Genomic DNA, 20,446 nt, shown 5'->3' with positions numbered 1-20,446 from the left:
TTCTATCGAACTTCGTCTTGCCTTTTGAGCAGTAAAACTGCTTTCTGTTTCTCCTTATAGAATAATAAGTATGCAAAAAAAATTAGTCCAAATGGTATCTTAAAGCAGAGCTCCTCATTTCATTTGGACAGCATGTTTCTTTCCTGTGACGTGGCATATATAAATTGTTGTTCATTAAGACGTGATGAGCATAAAATTCACCAACTAGATAATTTCTGAGTAATGTGTTATCTGGAAACCATGTTCATGAAGTCCTTTTGCCATTAGTCTTTTTTATAAAGACCATTAGTCTTTATATTATTTTATTTTTAGATGTATCGGAATCCACTTACATTTTAAATACTGTTTTGGCTGCCTGTGCTCCACTTCTTCACTGGAAGCAGGGTTTGTTGGCACAACTGATTCACAGCCAGTAGCTCTTCCATATGAATTTAAACAAATTCGAACTTCAAATTTGTTTAGTGTTTTGGCCTTTTTAACTGTTCAAGTCTAGACAACAACAAAAAAATTTTGTTGTTGTTGCCTTCTGGTGACTCCTGATCACATAAAATACCACTTGATGTACCTCTTAAAGGTACTTCTGAATAATTATGGGCTTCCTCTGTAGGTATATGGTACAGTGGCCGGGGGTTCGTATACTTCGTCGCCAGGAACTTGATGCTTTTCTTGCCCAAGCATTGTCTCCAAAGCTCTATGAACCTGACCAGCTTCAGGAACTAAAGGTAATTCTTAACTATAACTTTGATAACTTAAGAGATTTGTTCCCAGCTGATCCATATAGTTAACTAGTGGGTGATGTGTACATGCCTGTTTTACTGAAAGCCTTGCATAATTACCTATACTTTCCAAAATATTCATCTTAGTATTCTACAGTGTTGCAAAGATTGGTAATCAGTTCTGTTTCACTGGTTGAATAGGTAACTAAAATCTTAAACATATTCTATGCTGCAGAACCTTTTCTCACAATTTCTTAAGTGATTGTCTCTTGAAAGTTTGAAACAAATGTACTTCAACTGAAAAGACTAAAAAGAGAAAAAGACTTCTTCCTTGTGTGGCTGTTCTTGAATACTAACCTGGGTAGTTTTTCATGATTCAGCATTCAAAAGATTTGTGCAGCTAAGTGTAGAAAAGGAGAGAGACTTGCATAATCTTGAATGGAAAAATGCAGGAGAAAAAAGGGAAAACAGCTTGTTAATACTCACAGAAATAATTGTTTTTAGGATTTTAAAAGTTAAGATCTCAAAGGTTCTAATTTTCTAATAAAGTACTATTATATGAAGTAAATAGTGCTAGCTAATCAGTAGAATCATTTAATGTGGTGTCCTTACTGTAAATACAGAATGCCTGTCAGTCATTGCAGCATTGTCTTAGTCTGGGGGATTTGTCCGTTCAACCTTCATATGCTCACAGTGAAATTTCCTCTTTGAGCTAAAATATACAAGATTTGGTTTTTGCTTTGACCTTGTTTGCTCTTCAGTTTCTTCAGAACCTACTATGAAGTTCTCCAAATAAAATGGTAGAATTTAGTCCTTTTTTTTTTTTAAGCAAACATTTTTCTGAAACTTTTTTCTACATAATGTACCTTAAGCCCAAAAGTGTATTTGGTACCTGGAAGCTCTGGGAGGTGTTAGGATGTGTGGCGAATGTACGACTGGAAGTGATCCATCTTATCTCCTGTCTGCACTGAGGATCACTGTAGCGAAGGAGGTGAGGTGCTGATCGCCTCTTCATCATGCAACCTGATGTTGAAGTCATTTCGGATAGTCTTTCAGGTACTGCAGGGCTCATGTCAGGAAAGTCTACTGACCAGTTCTGCTCCTAGCAGCGCCTGGATACGTGCTGTCCTTAGTTAAATCAGCAAGAAGGAGGTATGTGTTTCCCAAGTTCGTTCATATTCACAGGTACACACTGCAGAGGGGCATAGCCAAAAGCAGCAATCCTAGCCCCGCTGTTCTCAGAAGAAACAGTAATTAAGCTCATGCAGATTTTAGCTATTAGACTTTTCTAAGGAATGTTTTGCCACTAATACCAAGTCTGCAAGAGCATTCTCAAAGCCAGCAAGTGACTAGTTCACCTCTGTGAGTGATGAGCAGAATATGGGTTGCATTCCTGCATGTAGCACCCTGTCAAGGACTGCTCAGTCTCAAATTAATCTGCTTGTGGAAACCCAGCACTTAGCCATAGAAGTACTAATAAATGTTAAGGGGGAGAAAACAACTGAATCCACTTTGGAATCTATTTGAACTTACCATACAACAACTAGAGAATTCATGTGTTAGCAGTCATAATGGCAGAGTTAACAGAAAAACAAAATCCTCTTCCCATGTACCAAAGAGTGAATGCCAACAGCAAAACTAATAGATAAATAAATAAAATCCAACAGGAAGACATTTGTCTGGCCTTTCCCTCATTGCTGAAAAAGATGTGAAGAAATACAAGATGAAGACAGCTATAATAAACACCTGAGTTCATCCAAGACTGCTTGTTTGCTTCAGCACTTATGACTGGATTGCTGCTGACATGGATTAGAAGCATATTAGACCCCTGAGAATATCATGTTTGAGTGCTCCTCATTGTGGTTAATTGCTTAAAAGCAGCCTGAAGATAGGTCCTGTCCATCAGGAGAATCATTCAGGTGTTTGCTGGAACTCCTTTTCAAGGTGTTTGCTAGATGTTCGTGCTGGAAACCCTGTGTGCTTACTGGGTCTTTCAAAACCCCGGAGATTCTGGTCCAAAGAAGGTGACAGTTGTCTGCATTGTATGAAGAGCAGTACTGTGTCTTCAGAGAAGCAAGTGGCCAACCTCTGCCAAAAGAATGAACTGACAATGAGTTATCCTGTATGTTCATAAGAAGTGTACGTAGCTTGTCTGAGGTGACAGATGTGGGACTCGGCAGAGTATAGCGGAGAGCCTTTTATTAAAAAGTCTCATGAGAACCATGAGGGTGTGGTTCAGGACATCTACCCCAAGCTTTCCTGAAGTTGAGTGGGTATTGGTCACAACTCAAACGACAGTTTTGTACGCAAGGCTGGATGCATCAAAGAGCAGCAGTGTATCAGCCACTTAAGTCTTCAATGTCCGTTTCCAAAACACCACACAATAAACAAATAACATCTAGGGACAGAGATGTTGGCAAAGGTATCTATCCACAAGAGTTACCTAAGTCTTGCCTCTGTCTTAAGATTTGATGCAAAGAGGAGGAAACCCCACTGTGAAAATTGCTGATCTTAAAGATCTAAGAAAGGAATTCACAGAGAACTTTCCATTCCATTCCAACACAAAATGAAGGGCAGAGACAAGGCAAGTGATGAGCAGCATACAAGATTTTTGTTTAACAGAAATCGTTCTCCAAGTTTCATTTTTAAATCATACATGAAGAGTAATATGAATCATTTCAATAATACCTGTTGGTTAACTGAAAGATGCAATATTTCATGCAATGTTGTTACTGTCTTCATATGAAGCAGCTGCTTTTTGTTGAAGTCAGACAGAAAGAGCAACTGAGTTTGAACCCAGCCACATATCTGCAAAACGAGCTGGATAGTCCTTTGGCTCTTAAAGGTTGCTTATGCATAGGAAGGTAGTGTAGTTTAATTTTAAAATTTAATACCAAGGTCTTGAAAATGTTCCCAAGAAAGGGCTGATATTTTCAGAAGTATTTTAGAGAACACTAGTGGTGATATTTTCTTATGCCAGAGATCAAAATACATTTGTTGCAAGCAAATCCTTTTTGCTTCCACCACCAGCTATTATTCACTATTTAATTCTACCTTTGTGCAGCTAACCTGCACCTGAAATAAAGCTCTTGTATGCATAAACATTACTTCGTTAATAAGAGAGACATTCTAACAGCAAAAACTTGAATCAAGCTAATAGAAAATTTATTATAAAGGAGTTGGAAGGGAAATGTGATATGTGGGAAGAAAACTTGAATGCTAACATTGAGCTTGTTCCTGAAACTTTCTACAAAATACTTCAGAAGCACAAGAATATTTGAAATAAATTTTTAATGACGTTTTCTACTGCTGGTTTTCTACAGGTGTCTTTAAAGCTTTTCCTTGCTATAACATGCTTTAGCATTGTTTGAAAAACTCCGTACTGCCTGTTTATCAATGATCTTAGTGCAGCTAAAGTATGCGTCTTACATATTTTAGACACCACATGCCACAAACCAAAGATGAGTGTTTTATTTAGAACTTTTTACTGCCTGCTTGATAATGAATTGAGTTAAACCATTAAAATATTAGCAGTAATTTCCTGTGCTTTGTTGTTGAAAAAATAGAGGTTTTTGGTTTTGTCTTGCCTCTGGAGTGGATGGATGGGAACAGCAGCATTCCTGAGTACTGCAGTTTTGCATATACAGGCGATAGATTCTGATGCTTTCTTCTAGTCAAACCGGCAATTACGTGTGAAGAGTCTGGATGACCTTTTAAAATTGCTCTGTTTTCAAAAGTTTTGAAAATAATGTAACTTTTGGAATAACTTTGAATCACATCTCATTATCTTACTGAATTTCCAATTTTTTTAAAACAGATTGAGAATCTCGATCCACGAGGAATTCAGCTGTCTGCTTTATTTATGAGTGGTGTCGATATGGCACTTTTTGCAAACGATGCTTGCGGACAGCCAATTCCATGGGAGCACTGCTGTCCTTGGATGTATTTTGATGGAAAATTATTCCAGACCAAGCTCATCAAAGCAAGCCGGGAGAAAGTTCCGCTCATTGACCTCTGTGATGGTCAGGTGTGTAGTTTCAGCAGGGTGGCAGACTATCACGTGCCAGGTTTTCAGAAGTATTACATGTGGTTGGTTTATCCATCCTTCACTTCACATACTATCTCTCTGCTTTTAAAAGAGAAAGATGAGGTGAATGGCTGATAGGTATTTTTCAGCTCTGTGTACTCTCCTATCCCTTGTTGATGGTTGAGATGGCATTTTGGTAGATTGGGAAAAAGTAAACTGGCCTAAATTCTAATTCCATTTTTTTTGTCTCTGGAAACTGAAACTTGAATGCAGTTGCAATGTAATGAACGACTGAGTTGAAAACTACCTCTGCGCATTTGTTCAAGTACTGCGTTTTTAGGTCAAGCTAGCAAGACTGTCTCAAAGGACTAAGCTGCAATGGTTTTACAATGAAAGAAAAATTGTGATTCCTAATTTATTTTACAGACTATGGAGTCATGGTCCTTAAGCTCAAAATCTTTTCACATTTCTTACGGCCATCTTAAAAGTACAGAAGTATTTTTTATTGTATGCAAATCATGCAAAGTTATTACCTAACTATAAAAACAGGTAACTGATAAAAATCAGTAGTTTACCGATTGATCAAAATGGGTTTCTTTCACTTTTTGGGAGGTACGAAATTTTAACAAAACAGTTTACCTCTTCTTATGTCTGACTGAACGGAAACTGATCATGGATGAAAATATTGATGATGACTGTGGTCCCTCTCAGGCTTGTTAGCCTCCAGGCGTGCTTTAGCCTGTTTACATCAACTTTGTTTTGCAGTCCAGGTTTACATGATTATTCTGTTTTAAAATAAAGTGCTGCATTAGGTGTTCAGGAGATTATAGACAGAGGTTTCTCAATTTTTTTTGGAAAACCCTTTTTAATTTGTAAACTGTTTCTGTGTTGCCGACTTCTAAACTGTCTCAGTATTTAGATTCCCATCTCTCTAGCAATACATAAAGATTTTCTTGTGAACAATTCAAAATATCATTCAACTCTTAGTAGGTGTGCAAGACAGATTAGTGTCATTTTCTAGCTAGGTTTATGGAAGTTGTTTGCAGTAATTATACCTACTCTTCTATTATTTTGCTTTCGTCTTTGAATTTGTTGTGTAAATGAAGCTTTATACAATTGAAATAAAAATGTTAACGTCTCTTTGTGACCTTCTCTTTATTCATAGGCTGAGCAGGCAACCAAGGTTGAAAAGATGCGTCAGAGCATACTTGAAGGATTAAATTTCTCCAGGCAGAACCATCCTCTCCCTTTCCCACCTCCACCTGCCATGCCTTTCTATCCAGCTTCTATGTATCCTCGACACTTTGGGCCAGTCCCACCACCTCAGGGCAGGGGGAGAGGCTTTGCTGGTAAGTGATGGGGCAGTGATGCGAAACATGTACCTTGTCTTTCACATTCCCAAAACTACAAACTGATTTGCCTGTTCAGTTTCATAGGGAAAATACATAAAAGCAAGTGGTTGGCATGTGTTATCATGTGCCAATCACTATTTTGTTGTTACTTGTATTAGCCATAGCCTAGCGATATGGAATGTGTTGTATTGCTGCATATCTCCATCAGGATTTTAAGTAACTGTGCCAGATCAAAGTATTTTTGCCGCTATTGTATGAAATAGAAAAAGGAGGAATGGATCAACATTGGATGATATGAAAAGGCTTTTATTTGCACTGCACATGTCTTAAAATGTTTATTTTTATAAATATTAAGAATGCCTAAATTAATGGACAGAGTTTAATTGTCAGGGTTGAAGACAACCTTTCCTCCTCCCCACCCCTCTGTATTTTGCTACAGTCGTTTAACCATTGGCACCCTTGAGTGTGAATACTGATACAACCATTCCAAACTGTTTCTAAAATTACTCCCTTTCTCAAAACGTCTCTGGTACCAAGGCCTGATACTGGACATTGGGAGTAAGACGTTCCTGGGGTGCCACAACTGTAGCCATCGGAGGTCATTGCCAAAAAATTGTTGCAAGCCTTTATAATGCACACTATACCATGGAAGTTGGGATGCCTGTTCCAAACCCAAGTTAAAGGCCTGCTATTTGGATAAGAGACCCCGTGCTCGCTAAGGCAGCAGGACGTCTTTGGCCAGGGCTTCCTCGGCAGTGGTGGCTTGTTCCCGCGCAGCACCAGCTGCAGGAGCCTGGCCCTCCCTGCTGACTCCGGAAGGGTGGAAGGAGGCAGCTGCATCTCTGCTAGGGGCCTGCCCGGATGCCTGGCCCCCTCACAGCTTTTCCCCTGTCTTTCTTTACCCTGGGTCTAACAGGAGTCTATGGCTTCGGAGGCCCTTATGGGGAAACAGTAGCCACAGGCGCTTACCGGGCCTTCCGGGTGGCAGCAGCGGCAGGACACTCCGGAGCCTTCTCTGGCAATGACAGCAACAGGACTAGCAAGTTTCAGGGCGGTAATTATACCCAAAACCCTTTTCTTAGAGCTTCTGGCAACAGCTTCCTTCACTTTACCGTTTGGTCTGAGGCTTTCCTACTGACTGCCGATCTCCCTTTCTCCCTGTCTCGGCTCTCCCTCTCTAGAGCCTGCCCAGGCTGCTGTCCGCTCTGCTCTCCCAGGCGCTCTTCCCCAGGTCCCCAGCCTCTCTCATGCCTAGAAACCCTTCTCCAAACACAGGATAGCCGTAAAACCTAACGAGACAGTGTATCTCCTGTGCTTCAAAATGCAAGGGTGGAATCTGTAATCAGCTGAACTTTGCTTGACTGTATTAACAGTTATTTTCTAAAATTTGGAGTCAGTTGAGCTTTTTTGCAAAAAGCGCCCAACGTAGAAATGACTGACTTTGGTGTTACTGCTAACCCGTTCTTCGCTGTCATCAATGTCAGCGTGGACAAAGGTGTGAGATTTCCTTACCTACCTGTGTGTCTGTTGCTCATCTCCTGTACAATGTGGAACAGTGGAAACCTGTTAATTCCAATCCCCCGTTTAGGGTGAAATTTTTCCATGTTTTTTCTGTTCTTTCTGGCCTCTGACCTTTTATCCTGAGAGCGAACGTACCTCTAATGCTTTGTCACGTGAATAACTTTGCCCCAATGTGCATTTGAAGCTGAAACACTTGTACAGGGAACTACGAACCTTTTTGAGTTGACTCAGTCATTTAATTCCTAGCTATTAATGTTTGAAGATTAATCGCGGCTGCGTAGCTGTGTTTTGTAACCCTTTCAGTGCTGATGGTCTTACCAGTAACATCTGGCTCAGTTCCACTTAACACATATTTCAAGAAATCTAGGTATGCCCCCAAGTTGATTTTTAAGGGCAAACCACAGGTATAAAGATACGAGCAACTTGAGTAGAGATACATTCATATTTTAGACAAGTGCAATTTTAGCTGCTTTCTTGGTAGGGGAAGGATAAGCCTACCTTTTACACCTAGATCAGTTTAAATGCTGTATTTTTCTAACAACTTAGTGTTAGTACAGCCAATTCTATGTAGTACATTGTTATAGCAATTATAATCTCTGTGTCTTGTGCTGCTATTTGATGTTCACTAAAAAGTGCCTTTAAACCTGCAAAAATCACTTCTTCGTTAGGAATGCAGGAAAAAAATAATCTTGTGAAATTTTACAAGCTATCTGAAGATCAGTCTCTTAATGCTTATCTAAAGTATATTTTTAATTACTGAAACTGAAGTACTCATGTAAGGTAATTTTCCATTCAGAATTCATACCTATTTTTTTAAAAAGGGCAGGGGGGGAGACACTTAGAGTTGTAATACTTCTGAAAGATCACAAAATGAGAAATAATCTCCCAGTGTCAGAAGAGGAAACTATGTGATAAAATCTGGGCAAACCAATTTTCCATTCTTTCCTGACTTTAATGTTATGATTGTGAAGGTCAAGGTTTGGTTTTGCTTTTATGTGCAGGAGTCCAACCTATTCCTTCTCAGGGAGGGAAACTTGAAATTGCCGGCACTGTAGTCGGCCATTGGGCTGGAAGCAGACGTGGACGAGGGGGTAGAGGGCCATTTCCTCTGCAGGTTGTTTCTGTGGGAGGACCAGCGAGAGGGTAAGTGCAACCTTGTAGAACGTGCTTTTCATATGTAATTTAATGATTGGGGGGAAAAAAGTAAAACAGGGAAAAACTGGAGGCATTAGAATTTGCATACAACACATTTTAGGACACGTTAGGTAAATTATACCCACTGAGTGTTCAAGAAAAGCATTTACATTCATTTTAAGATGTTTTTAATGAGTTATTCAGATGAGTACAAGAATTTTTATGTGCAAGTAAAATTCATACTCTGAATCTGATATATATAGATAGATTGATAGGTACACATGCTGGATTGGTTTGCATGAGGAAATGACTTGGGGGCTTTCTCTTACGTGAAATCAATAAGTACATTATGCCAAATCAAAACTGTTGCAGCACTCAATTACTTTCTTTGTTAATAATAAATGTTAGAACATTTATTAAGAAGTGTGATAAAATTTTTAATAACTTCATTATGTAGTTCTTCTGTGAAGCAGAAGACACCTGAAGGACATTTCTAAGTTTAGTAGTTCTCTGCCACAGTCATGATGGGAGATGTGCTTAAAGGAATATTAATTTCATCAGCTCTTCTACTTCATTTCACTACAGCTGAAATTACAGGTGCACAACATTTCCGAAAAAGAAATACTTTGTTACAAAAATACCTAGTCCTTTACTTTTAAGATTATATTTTTTCCATGGGCTTAATTGTTCTGTGCCTTACAGAAATGTCTTATCATCTTTAATTAAGATTGTATCTATTACAGGGAACAATCCCGAATTAGTGTGATTTATATATTATGTCTGTCTTTACTCCATTCCTTTACTATAGTTAAAGTTGGTGTATTTATGCCATCTTGAGCTAGGAAGCATGAATTCCTCTCTCCATTAATTTAATCGAGTGTGCACTATAAAGCATAGTGCTAAAGCCAGCAAGAGCTGTTGGAATGCCTGTCTTCTTGGACTGAGTGAGGAAATGTTGGATTGAAGCCCTGGGAGAATGGGAGCAGGGGGAGAAGTGGGAGCTGCCTGTGTGGGGACAGGGAGAGATAAGAACAGCAGAAACAAAGATTAAGAAGTTCAGCAGCAGAAAACAGCGTTGATGTAAGAGCAGAGCAGGGAGCAAATTCAGTAGGAACATTTTATTCTCTAGAATGAGATCCAGTTGTCAAAACATAAGCATGTTTAGATGCTTTAGACAACTCTCAGCTAACTGCAGGCTAGCGGGGTCCATGGGACACCTTGTGCTCTTCCACAGTGCCAGCGGGAGGCCAGGGGAACAAGCTGAGGTGTGGCATGGGGCACTAGGCCCCTTTGGGTATTTTAATCTTACTCCTCAGTTTCGGTGGATGAAATAACATTTTTCACCATTTAAATTAGGTTAGTGTGCAGTCATAAGTTCTTTTTTTCATGAGGATCCACGAACAGAAGAATCTGGCTTACTACAGAGCTTGTTACTTTGCATCAGTTAAATGCACTGACTACAGTGCTGTTTGTGGAAGATGTCTGGGTAATTTACAGTGTCATACTCACAGGCTGCTGTCTGACTGAGGCACACCAAGTGACGATCTGAAGACACCTTCAAGCTCAGATCTGGCTTACATTTACACATACCACTGACTTCCTTCACAGAACAGCAGTTCCTCCATTTTCTGAAGAAGTAAATACATGAATTAGGCAAAACATCAGTAGCCAGGAACTAGCACTGCTAAGTCCTATATTGAGGGCCCTCCTTATCTGGGAAGTGGTCAATTCACTGAAAGGGTGTTACTGCTCCCATAAGTGCCGTTGTGACAGAGAAATACTATTCTCCAATAGTAGCTTTTGACTTGGGAGGTAAAGTATTTGACATTTTCCTCCTGTTGGAGGTACTACCTTTGGGCAGTTAGGTTTCGTGCAAGTTGTCGCCTCAAAAAGACAAGAAAATTGCAAATGCCAGATCTTTCTGTCTTCATCAAATCATAATTGATGTTAAACTCTTTATATGTAGGGCTACTAGAATTGGTCAAAGAGGGGGGGAAAACTACTGCAGGCAGCTTGTTTGTTTGTTGTGTCAGTTGATACTAAAAATAAAACCAAGTAGGAAAAGATGCTAATGTTAGTGTTCTGTCTGAAGACAGGCATTTTAAAGATTGGGGTCCTCATTGGCAGATGCTCTTCCCTGCTAAAGAACACTAGTGGGAAACTGCATAGTACATTGTCTGCAATTTACCACCTAGTCCTACACACTTCTATTTCATTTTTTTATCTCTTTCAGCAGAGGGGATCAGGTCAGGCTTGTTTACACCATTGTCTCATGTCTCTGTGCAACACTGAACTTGGATGTTGTTCTTACTGTGTAAAATTACACCAGCTGCTCTTTATTGGGTTTGATCCATCAATAAGTTCAGTGTGATTTTTCTGAATAGGAAAAATCTTACTGAGCTCCTTGAAGGGCACGCTCTCACCTTGTAAGAAAAAAAAAAAAAAGTAGCAAATGAGATAGGTAAGCCCTGTTAAAATCTTTGGCAAGAATGCAGTGAGAGTTGCTTTTAAATCCCAGTATTTAATTTCTTACTACTCAGTGTGGGAATTTGTAATGTGTGTGAAAAGATTTGCGTGGCACAGATCAGTGTTTCTCTGCTGAGTCAGTTCAGTGTAACTTAGTTTTTGCAGCACAGCAGCAGAGCAAGTAGGAGCACTACAGAAAGCTCCCCTCCCCTTCAGGCGGTTGGTTCATACAGCTCACAGAGACCTCGTGGGTGTACAGGAGTTGTCAGGTATATGGAAATTGAGCTACAGTTGAGTTGCAGCTGCCGTTTGCTGCCAGCACGGCAAACTGGGCAATTGCAGGCTACACAGCAGAGAAACTGGGCTGGATGCAGGCCTGGACCAGAGCAGCGCCTGGCTGCTCTGTGCCAGCTGAGAGGTCAGGCTGCGTGCTGGGCCATCCTGGCATTGGGCAGTGGATTTGGAGGAAAAGTAGAGCAATCGCTCATTTCCAATAGAGAAAACAAGAAGACTTTTTAGGTGAGAAGTAGTCCTTGACATAATGATAAGGAAGTGGAGTTTCTGCAATTGATGGCATTAAAATAGTTTTAGCTGAGCGAAAATTTGTTTTGATCTGATCTAATCTTTATTGAGTGAAATGAAAAAGCCACCACCTGCTGTGTCCTGGTTGGAAGCCGCCGTTTGAAAGCATCCAAACTTGATAAATTGCTGCATGTCAGATGTGGCTGAAACCTCCTTTTTCCCCTCAGGTTCTTAGATAATTTTGTGTTCTCCCATCAAAACTGAAACAATTTCATATTTTGCCTTCCCTTCTTTTATCTGATCTCTTCTGTCTAGCATGTTTGTTATACGTGGGAAGTGTTATTAAAGGGAAGAAATGGCCTTATAAATGGTTCAAATTGCTTACTTTTTTTTTTTAAGTATTTTGAGCTGTGTTTTTAAAGCGCTGTAAGGATAATTTGGCACTTTCAAGCTTTGCAGAAACATTTTCAAAGTGCTCATTTATTCTTTCTCTAGAAGAGGAATATAGAAATAGTCATTCTATTGCTATGAAAACAAAAGGTTTGTTAGGTTTCATACACTCACAAGCAGTAGAAACCTGTAATTCTGATTTACGTACTCATATTGCTTCTTTAAAGAAATGTAAATGTCACTCGACAGTAAAGCTAGAAAAAAAAATGCCTTCCAGCAAAATAAAATTTAAAGTAGTTCTAAACAAAGCTGATAATGCGTTTTTCTTTTTTCCTTTTCCTCAAAACTTACAGGCGTCCTAGAGGAGTTATTTCCACTCCAGTGATAAGAACTTTTGGAAGAGGCGGAAGGTACTATGGGAGAGGTTATAAAAGCCAGGGAGCAATTCAGGTAATAAAGCCATGTGCCTGACTTCAAAACACTCTAGTTTACAGGCTAGTATGGTATGGACTTCTAGACCAGCTATTGACAAGCACAACTTTAAATGATAAAAGTGTCTCTCACAGTGATCTTGCCTGCGTGTTGAATCTGTAAGCGGCACACCTGGTGATGGATGACGGGCTAGCGTTGCATCTCAATTATAAACAAACTTTCGTTGTAAAGACACATGGAAAAATGTATTTGGATATGAAGGCTGTGCCTGCACAGCTCTAACCAGCCATAGGAGTAGAAGAACTGGGAGAAATTAAAAGCTGAAATAAATTAGCTCTTTCTGTTTCCACCCCTTCTCTTTCCCAGTTTCTTTTTGGGGTCCACGGTCCAACCTCATGAAGAAAAACTAGTAGCACTAGAAGAATCTTTGCTGCTGCATGCCTCCAAAGATAAGAACTTGCTCTAAACTTTTAGGAAATAGCAGAGCAGTCTTTGCCCCCGTGAGCACACAGTTTCGTTTTCGGTGACAACGTATGAAGTGTCTGTGGATTGTGGTTTTTGTTTCTTCCATGGAGCCTTTAAATACAGCTGAAGCAAACTGCTGTTTTGCATTAAATGCCAGTTGCTTCAGAGTTATGTTTTCCTCCCTTTTCTATTGTTCTTGCTGCTATGCAGTTTTGAATGTTGATGCAAGTCCCAGTGGTAATGGATAAGTGAGTAGTAAATAGGTGGAAAACTTTCACAATAATTACATCTTATTACATACAAATTATGTGCAATTTGTCATGGAGACATCAGTATATAAGACTAGGGGTGTTTGCAGGTATGGGACAGCAATAGAAGGAATGTTCTCCAGTGGACAGTGAAGCAACTATTAGCTTCGAGTAAAACTTGCGGTGTTCTAGGTGTAAAAATTCAAATAATTCTCTTCCTTCTTAAATTTCTGTGCACACAGATTATATATGTCTACAAATGTACCTATGTATTTGAAGCTTTACATCTTTTACTTTAAATAGAAGAGAAAGCACTACCTTAATTATATAGTACCTAATTTCCAAGTGCCTTAACCTATGAAATACAGGAAGCCCTGAAAAGGAGCTCCAAATATTCCAGGCTAACTACAGGTTTCCATATGTAAATGTAATTCAGGTAGTACTTGTAAGTGGATGGTAGACGATCTTGACAGACAGTCAGCAAGTTTGGGTATTCAAATTTTTATTAATGATACGTAATTTGGATGATAAATACTTGTGGTCACAAAGATCCGAGTCCAAAATTGTGCCTGTGATAGGGAGAAGAAAGATAAATGGCATTTTGTGTTGCCTGGTCCTGAGCTCATTGGATTTTACAGTCATCAAGTCACTGTACACTGGTATATGTTCCTTTTGCAGGAAAAGAACAAAGGTGAATTAAATGCAGGTGGCAGGGAGAACTTGGGAAACAATGCATAACCAGTAGATTTTGATACCCAGTTAAGACCAACTGGAAACAGTGTGCTTCCCTGTGTTACAAACAGGGGCAGCTGAGGAGAGAGTGCCTGGACAGGGCCAGGCTCAGACACATGCAGTTACACAAAGTAAGACCCTCCCCGCAGTGGCTTTATTGATACTCGTTGTGAGGCCATATGGAGAAAGGTTGGAGAATCTGACTGAAATAAGCAATTTGTATTAAACATAAAACATGCCTGTTTTTTCACAAGATGAGACCTTTCACTCTTGATCTGGAAAGAAACAAAAACATGTATTTAATCTAAAACTTAACATAAAGCCTGTAAAGAAGTGCACTTACGGGCGTGTGATAAATATTTGTTGTCCTCATGTGCCAGTCATGTACCTGTGCAATGTTACTTCAGAATTTTTTGCGATTTTTCTGGATAACAAGGTTTGTGATCCTGATGCTAAAGAGCAACAGTTCTTACTCACCAGCAAAATCTTTCAGCAATGCAGAAAGGTACTAACCATGTTTAGTTTGCTAGAACTAGCTGTTTCTAGTATGTAAAAATTCAGATTATTACACTATGAAACTCTGTGCTATTGCTTGAGGTGTGTAAGATGTCCATATCTTAAGTCATTTCTTAGTACTGGACTTGGTTAACAGCGTGGCAGATAAGTACGTTGCTTTTTAGGAACCCAACCTACTTATTTTGTTGTGTTGATTAAAGCCTATTATATTTCTAGAAAGCGAAGATTCATTGTCACAGATACTTCAAAACTAAATATACATTCTAGTGCTGCAGAAATCTGGGTTTTCTTGCTGTACTTAGTCTTGTGAGATTCTACTATATGCTTTTCAAATGAAGTCACTTTCCTAATCTTGGAAGCATATAGACTTGTACAGATAACACTGCTTGGTATGTTTGGGCTTCTTTAAAAATTGTCTGAAGACAGTTTTGGTTTGCATTTGAATAACATGTAATCATACCATTAAATTGTAACATTTATGAACCAAGAAACAGAGTTAAGCTGTATATTGAGTGTCAGTTTTGGTGTTGCCAGACATTTATGTTGCTCTTGCATTGGGAAGTAACTGAAGCATCTGAGATAGAAAGGACATTTTACCACAGGAGCGTCAGAAGGCATGGCTAGGTGCTCAGAAACACTGCAAATTGGTTCTCATCTGTGCTGTGCTGTTATTTTGTATGCCAGCTCTTATTTCAGCAGTTCACAATACTCAGTATTCGCTTGTGCTCCTTCTGCGCACTGCATGCTGCCTATTAATAGTGTCATTGTAACAGACTGTAAATATATAGCAGTGGTTCGTCAGTAATTTTCTTCTTTTTTTAAAAAATAGGGCAAACCTCCTTATGCTGCTTCAGCAGAAGAAGTAGCCAAAGAACTTAAGTCAAAATCAGAGGAATCTAAATCCTCAATTGTGTCTTCAGATGGATCCCTGGCTGAAAATGGAGTTGTGAATGAGGAAAAACCAGCTTCCCAGATGAATGGGAATACAGGAGACATCAGGGCTTCCAATCAGTCTGAAAGTGCCTTGAGTAATGACTCTAAAACGTGCAATACAAATCCTCACTTAAATGCACTAAATGCAGACAGTGTTTGCCATAAAGATGATACTCTTGAGGCCACTGTCTTAAAAAAAGAAGAGTAAACTTATTTTTTATAGAGGGTGAAGGATGTTGGGAAGGGTCAGGATTAGGAATATCTGGAAAGAAAGAGAGCCTACAGTTACGTACATTTTTTCCTTTCCGTAAGAGAAAAATGAGGACTTTGGAAATTCGGATCCCTCTTTGATGTCAGAGATTTAAACAACACATTTTTAGTTTTAACCAGTTGTAGTCAAAATGCTACAATAAAACAAAAAAAGAAAGAGAATGAAGAGCGTTTGACTCCCGCACTTAAAATGAAATATACATAAAGTTTAAACTGGTTATGACAAAAGCTTGTAGTTTTGTTTTTTGAAATATAAAGAAAACAAATTTTGGCAGTCTTTAAGTATATATAGCTTAAAATATAATTTTTAGTACTTGGCACCATATGTATGCCATTATATTTGATTTTGCATTACTGTGTCACAATAAAGCTTTCTTTAAGGCTTTGATTTCATGATTATGGGGGGAAAAAGGCACAACCACAGTTTTTTCTTTCTTAAATTTCATCACCGTTGATGTGGTTCTTTTGTGTTAAAATGTGCAAACTATCGAAACTAAAAATTATAGAGTAATATTGCAGTTCTGCTGATTTTAAATATACATCATACATACTTTACAAGCAAGTTAAATGGAGATAAACTTGAAATCATAGAAGATGCAAATGACCTTTCAAAATAAACACAATGTGTTCTGAAACTTTTTGTGACTAATACCATGCATCTGTGATCAATGAACTATGTGGTTTTGAATCAGACGTAGACCATTAGTACTACTATTTGAGCTAAACTTCTGCATGGTTCATAATTTTTAAAGTGTGTAGTTAATATTATGCATGTTATTGTCCTCTTTCTTCCATTCTTACAAGTACTGTGCCCATTTGCAAAACAAAAAGCTAATAATCAGTAATAGTCCTATAAAAGATGTTAACTATGTTTAGTCATTGACTGATCTTGCTCTAACCTTAAAATTTTGTGATTATTGACCTCTGTTGCATTTATTCTAAAACTTAAAAAAAAAATTATCTAGCCGTTTTGAATATCAACGTTACCCTGGTGTACTCATTGCTGTATGCATTATTGTTCTCTGTTGCTGTTTTATGCCTTCATATTAGCAAATATGAAAATCTGTGAAAAACAAAAAAAAAAGCTTGGATCTTAAAAAAAAAAAAAAGTACCCCCCTTCTGTAGCAGGAAACAAATGGCTTGTTCTTGAGAACTTTCCCATCAAGAATTTAGTATAAGCAAATATACCTGTATCATTTTGATGTTTTTGTTAGTGTTTCCAAACTTAATGTACTTCAAAATCAGAATCATTTCTTTATATTCGTTTTCATATAATTCTCCTGATGCTCTTCATCACACATTAGTGATCAGAAATGAGGTGTAATTCCCCATTCCCTGCCCGCAAGAGCTAAGTAGGTATCTTAATGTAAGTTGAAGGGAGTTCTGCCCCAACTCATGGATTGTGCAAGAATGAACTACTGTTGGGTTTGATTGGTTGTAGATGGATTGTGGTGTGATGTATTTGAAGGCTATTGAATGCAACTTACAGTGCTTAATAAAAATCTTTATTCTTTTAGTATAAAATACTGTATGCCTTTTTTGTCAAATATTTTTTTAATTAACATGTTGTAAATAAAAGTTTTCCTACGCCCAAATGAAGTTAGCAGACTACCTGATGTCCTCTCAAAAGACAGAAGGAAAACACAGCCTTTACATGCTGCCGCCATTGAGGGATACCGCACCTGATCACAGTAACACTTTGTCCTTTTTATTTTATGCAGCTACTCTAGATGTCTACGTTTAAATGCGAGATGCCTAATAAGATACAAATAAGACAAATGCCAGAGGCAGTTGTTCAAAGAAGACGACCCACCCCCTGTGCTCGCAGGGTTTGAAACACAAGATGATCAACAATACCTGTATCTCAGCTCCTCGTAGCTGAGAATAAATTATTCTGTTATGTGGGAGTTTCCTCTACATCATGAATCATACTGACATGACAGGAGGAGAGGAGGAGTTGTGAGTTTATACCTTGGTTGATAGCAGGAGAGCTTTTTGTCTGAGCATGCCCTTATTGTCTGCAGTCTCTATTGGAATAGTTGTTTACTCTTGTGCCTGACAGACGTTGTTAAAAGTAGGCCTGCCCCAAGCCTGTTTGATCTCACCTTGTAGACACAAGTGCTGTTAACAGCTCTGCGCTCTCCTGCAGATGCAGGTTACAGCAGTGCAGCTGTTTTGTGCAGATGAAGGCAGTTGGTCTTCCTCTCCTGCCAAAGTCGAACAAGCTGGAGAGGACCAGCGGTTGTGCTGATGTCCCAGCAGCTCCCCAGGGGATCCCACTGTTGAACTCTGCTGGGATCGTGTCCCTTCCTGCCCTGCCCTGGTGCAATGTTGCTTGCCCCATAGCAGAGCTTGTCTGTTCTGGGGACATTATCCACCCTCTTGTTCTGGTGATGGTTCAAGACGCCAGTTGCCCTCTTTCCCAGCAGTTTCACTTCTCTGGCATAACCTGCTCAGTGGCATGGAATAAAAATATCAACAAAAATAAACGTGCATGGGAGACTTCACCAGTGTGCCATGCACTGCGAGTGTAATGACTTCACTCCTTCCTTCAGTGTTGCTATGCCAGCGAAATTTTTTTCATGGGCAGCCAGAGTGTGACAAGCTATCCATACAAGTGTGACTAAAATTAGGATGTGAAAGTACAGCAGATTAACTAGTTCAGTGGCCCAAATGTAAGGTGCTGCATTTACTTTTTCAAGAAATTATGATGGAAAAGTTTGGCTTGCGTGACACGTGTGTACAGACCCGGAGCATGTATTTTCTCCATGGCCCATTTAAACCCCTGCTGTTGCCTTGGAGAGGCTGAAACCCAACTCCGTGGGCAGAAACTATGCTGGGGTGGGAGGAGGATGAACCTTCAGCTGGTGGTGGGTGCGAGTGGAAGTAGCAGTGGGGAGGTCTTACAGGTACCAGAGCTCCCTGGTTCCCTGGCTGGGAACATTGGTGTCGAGCCCAGAGCCAACATCGAATTTAGTTTTTGCCCTCTGCAGTGGGTATGTGCAGTTCAGCAACAGGATGCGGGTGGTGCAGGCACTGGGGGGAACTGAGTGGTACTCCATGCATGTGCACCCCTCAAGGGCAAGCATGGGGCTGCCTGTCTTCCCTCCTGTCCTGAGTAGCTTCCTGCGGGAAGTACGATACATTTCAAATTCATTAGGTCCCCTTCCAAAGAGTTAAACTGACTGGAATTGGTGAACCTACGGAGTGACCAGGTATTGCCTGGGCTCCCTTCTGAAGAACGCCTCGCATACTTGACTTTGCACTTTGGGGACTCTGTTCTGTTATGCGCTATGTTACATGGACCTTTTTAATGTGCTAATTAAAATAGTTAACATTCTTGAATTATCTATTACCTATGTGTAGACAGGTTGCCTGCATCTCCTGTGACCTGCTGTTTGACAGAAGCTCAGCCCCGAGCGTGGAGGTGTTGATGCTGCTGACCTGTGTTCTGCTGGTTGTCCCGTCTACCTGCATTCGCCTCTGCTGCCAGGCCCCGCTGGGATCGGGGTGCTGCTGTAGCGGGGAGTGGGGTGTTGAGCTTCTTGTGTGTTGCCCAAAGGTTTCCTCTTGGTGGTCCAGAAGCTCTCAGGCACCGAGCGCAGGGGCTGAAGCCAGCTCCTTGCTGTGCAGCAGGTCTTTGCATCTAAGCTCACCCCTGCAGGTGTGGCATCTGGAACAGCTGCCCAAGGGTGGGAGGGGCTCATTGGTATTTATAAAGGCCAAAGGGCTTGACAAGAAGTGAGCCTTTTTATTTCTCAAGTGAAAACTGATAGAAATAAAGATGATGGCTTTCAGACTTCTTAGGAAGAGAAGAGAGAAGATTTCAGTTGGAAGGGACCTACAACAATCACCCAGTCCAACTGCCTGACCACTTCAGGGCTGACCAAAAGTTGGAGCAAATTATTAAGGGCATTGTCCAAATGTCTCTTGAACACTGACAGGCTTGGGGCAGCTCTCCAGGAAGCCTGTTCCAGGGCTTGACCACCCTCTCAGTAAAGAAATGCTTCCTATGTGAGTAATACCTCATTAACCCTCTCCAAGATGAGAGTTAAACTGGGAGAATCAGCCATTTGGCTGGGGATGTCCAGCCACCATCCATGCCATGCTGAAGGGCTCTGCTGTCGGCTGAGGGCAGAGCCCTGCTCACTGCTCACTTGCAAACAATTGAAGCATCACCGCTCCTCCCTGGGCTGCCCTTGCTAATTGTTTAACTGCGTTGTTAACAACTAACAATGATCTATGTGTGCCACAGTCCATCACTTAGTGCACTTTTTACATCAAATCTTCGGTGAGTCCTTAAGTGCAGGCACGTGGGTAATTACTGGCAGCAGAGACAATTTACGGGCCAGGGGGTGTCTGTGCAGGGGGGGTGTCTGTGCAGGGAGAGCCCAGTGCAGGCATCCCAGAGTGTTTTTTGTTCTCGGCTCTCGCACGTTAAGCACAGTGTTGTGTTACGGACAGAGGAAAATGAGGTTTAAGTGATCTGCTAGACGGCAAGTGGCCACGCAGCCCCCTCCCACCGGGGACAGCAAGCAGCAGGGGCAAGGAAGCACTGTGACTGTATTATTCCTGCGCTCATGGTTGTGCTATTTCAGGCAGTTGTTGCGTTGCTGGATGGCTGCGTCATGGGCCAGGGGCGCGTAAGCCTGCCTGGGAGAGCAGCTGCCACTGCCACCATGCTATATTCCAGATCTTCGTTAAAAAGTCTTGAAGAGGTG

The 20,446-nt window shown here is 40.3% G+C and overlaps 1 protein-coding gene across 4 annotated transcripts in view; it reads left to right on the top strand.

The window, feature by feature from the left end:
• The window catches only part of FAM120A (family with sequence similarity 120 member A), a 53,868-nt gene extending 36,619 nt beyond the window's left edge, over nucleotides 1-17,249 (top strand). For 2 of the 4 annotated variants that reach the window (XM_009960595.2, XM_086470598.1), the window contains exons 12-18: nucleotides 608-722; nucleotides 4,534-4,743; nucleotides 5,909-6,092; nucleotides 7,012-7,149; nucleotides 8,618-8,759; nucleotides 12,482-12,578; nucleotides 15,351-17,249. In XM_009960595.2, the coding sequence (XP_009958897.2) occupies nucleotides 608-722; nucleotides 4,534-4,743; nucleotides 5,909-6,092; nucleotides 7,012-7,149; nucleotides 8,618-8,759; nucleotides 12,482-12,578; nucleotides 15,351-15,662 (1,198 nt within the window). In that variant the 3' untranslated portion in view covers nucleotides 15,663-17,249. The remainder of the gene's footprint in view (nucleotides 1-607; nucleotides 723-4,533; nucleotides 4,744-5,908; nucleotides 6,093-7,011; nucleotides 7,150-8,617; nucleotides 8,760-12,481; nucleotides 12,579-15,350) is intronic. The other 2 variants (XM_086470600.1, XM_086470599.1) reach the window with 1 other exon arrangement.
• Nucleotides 17,250-20,446: the final 3,197 nt, after the last annotated feature.

This window comes from Leptosomus discolor, chromosome 9 (genome assembly GCF_034619465.1).
Source record: "Leptosomus discolor isolate bLepDis1 chromosome 9, bLepDis1.hap2, whole genome shotgun sequence".
NCBI lineage: Eukaryota > Metazoa > Chordata > Aves > Leptosomiformes > Leptosomidae > Leptosomus > Leptosomus discolor.
Note: the sequence above shows the minus strand (reverse complement) of the source record. Positions and strands in the feature narration are given on the sequence as shown.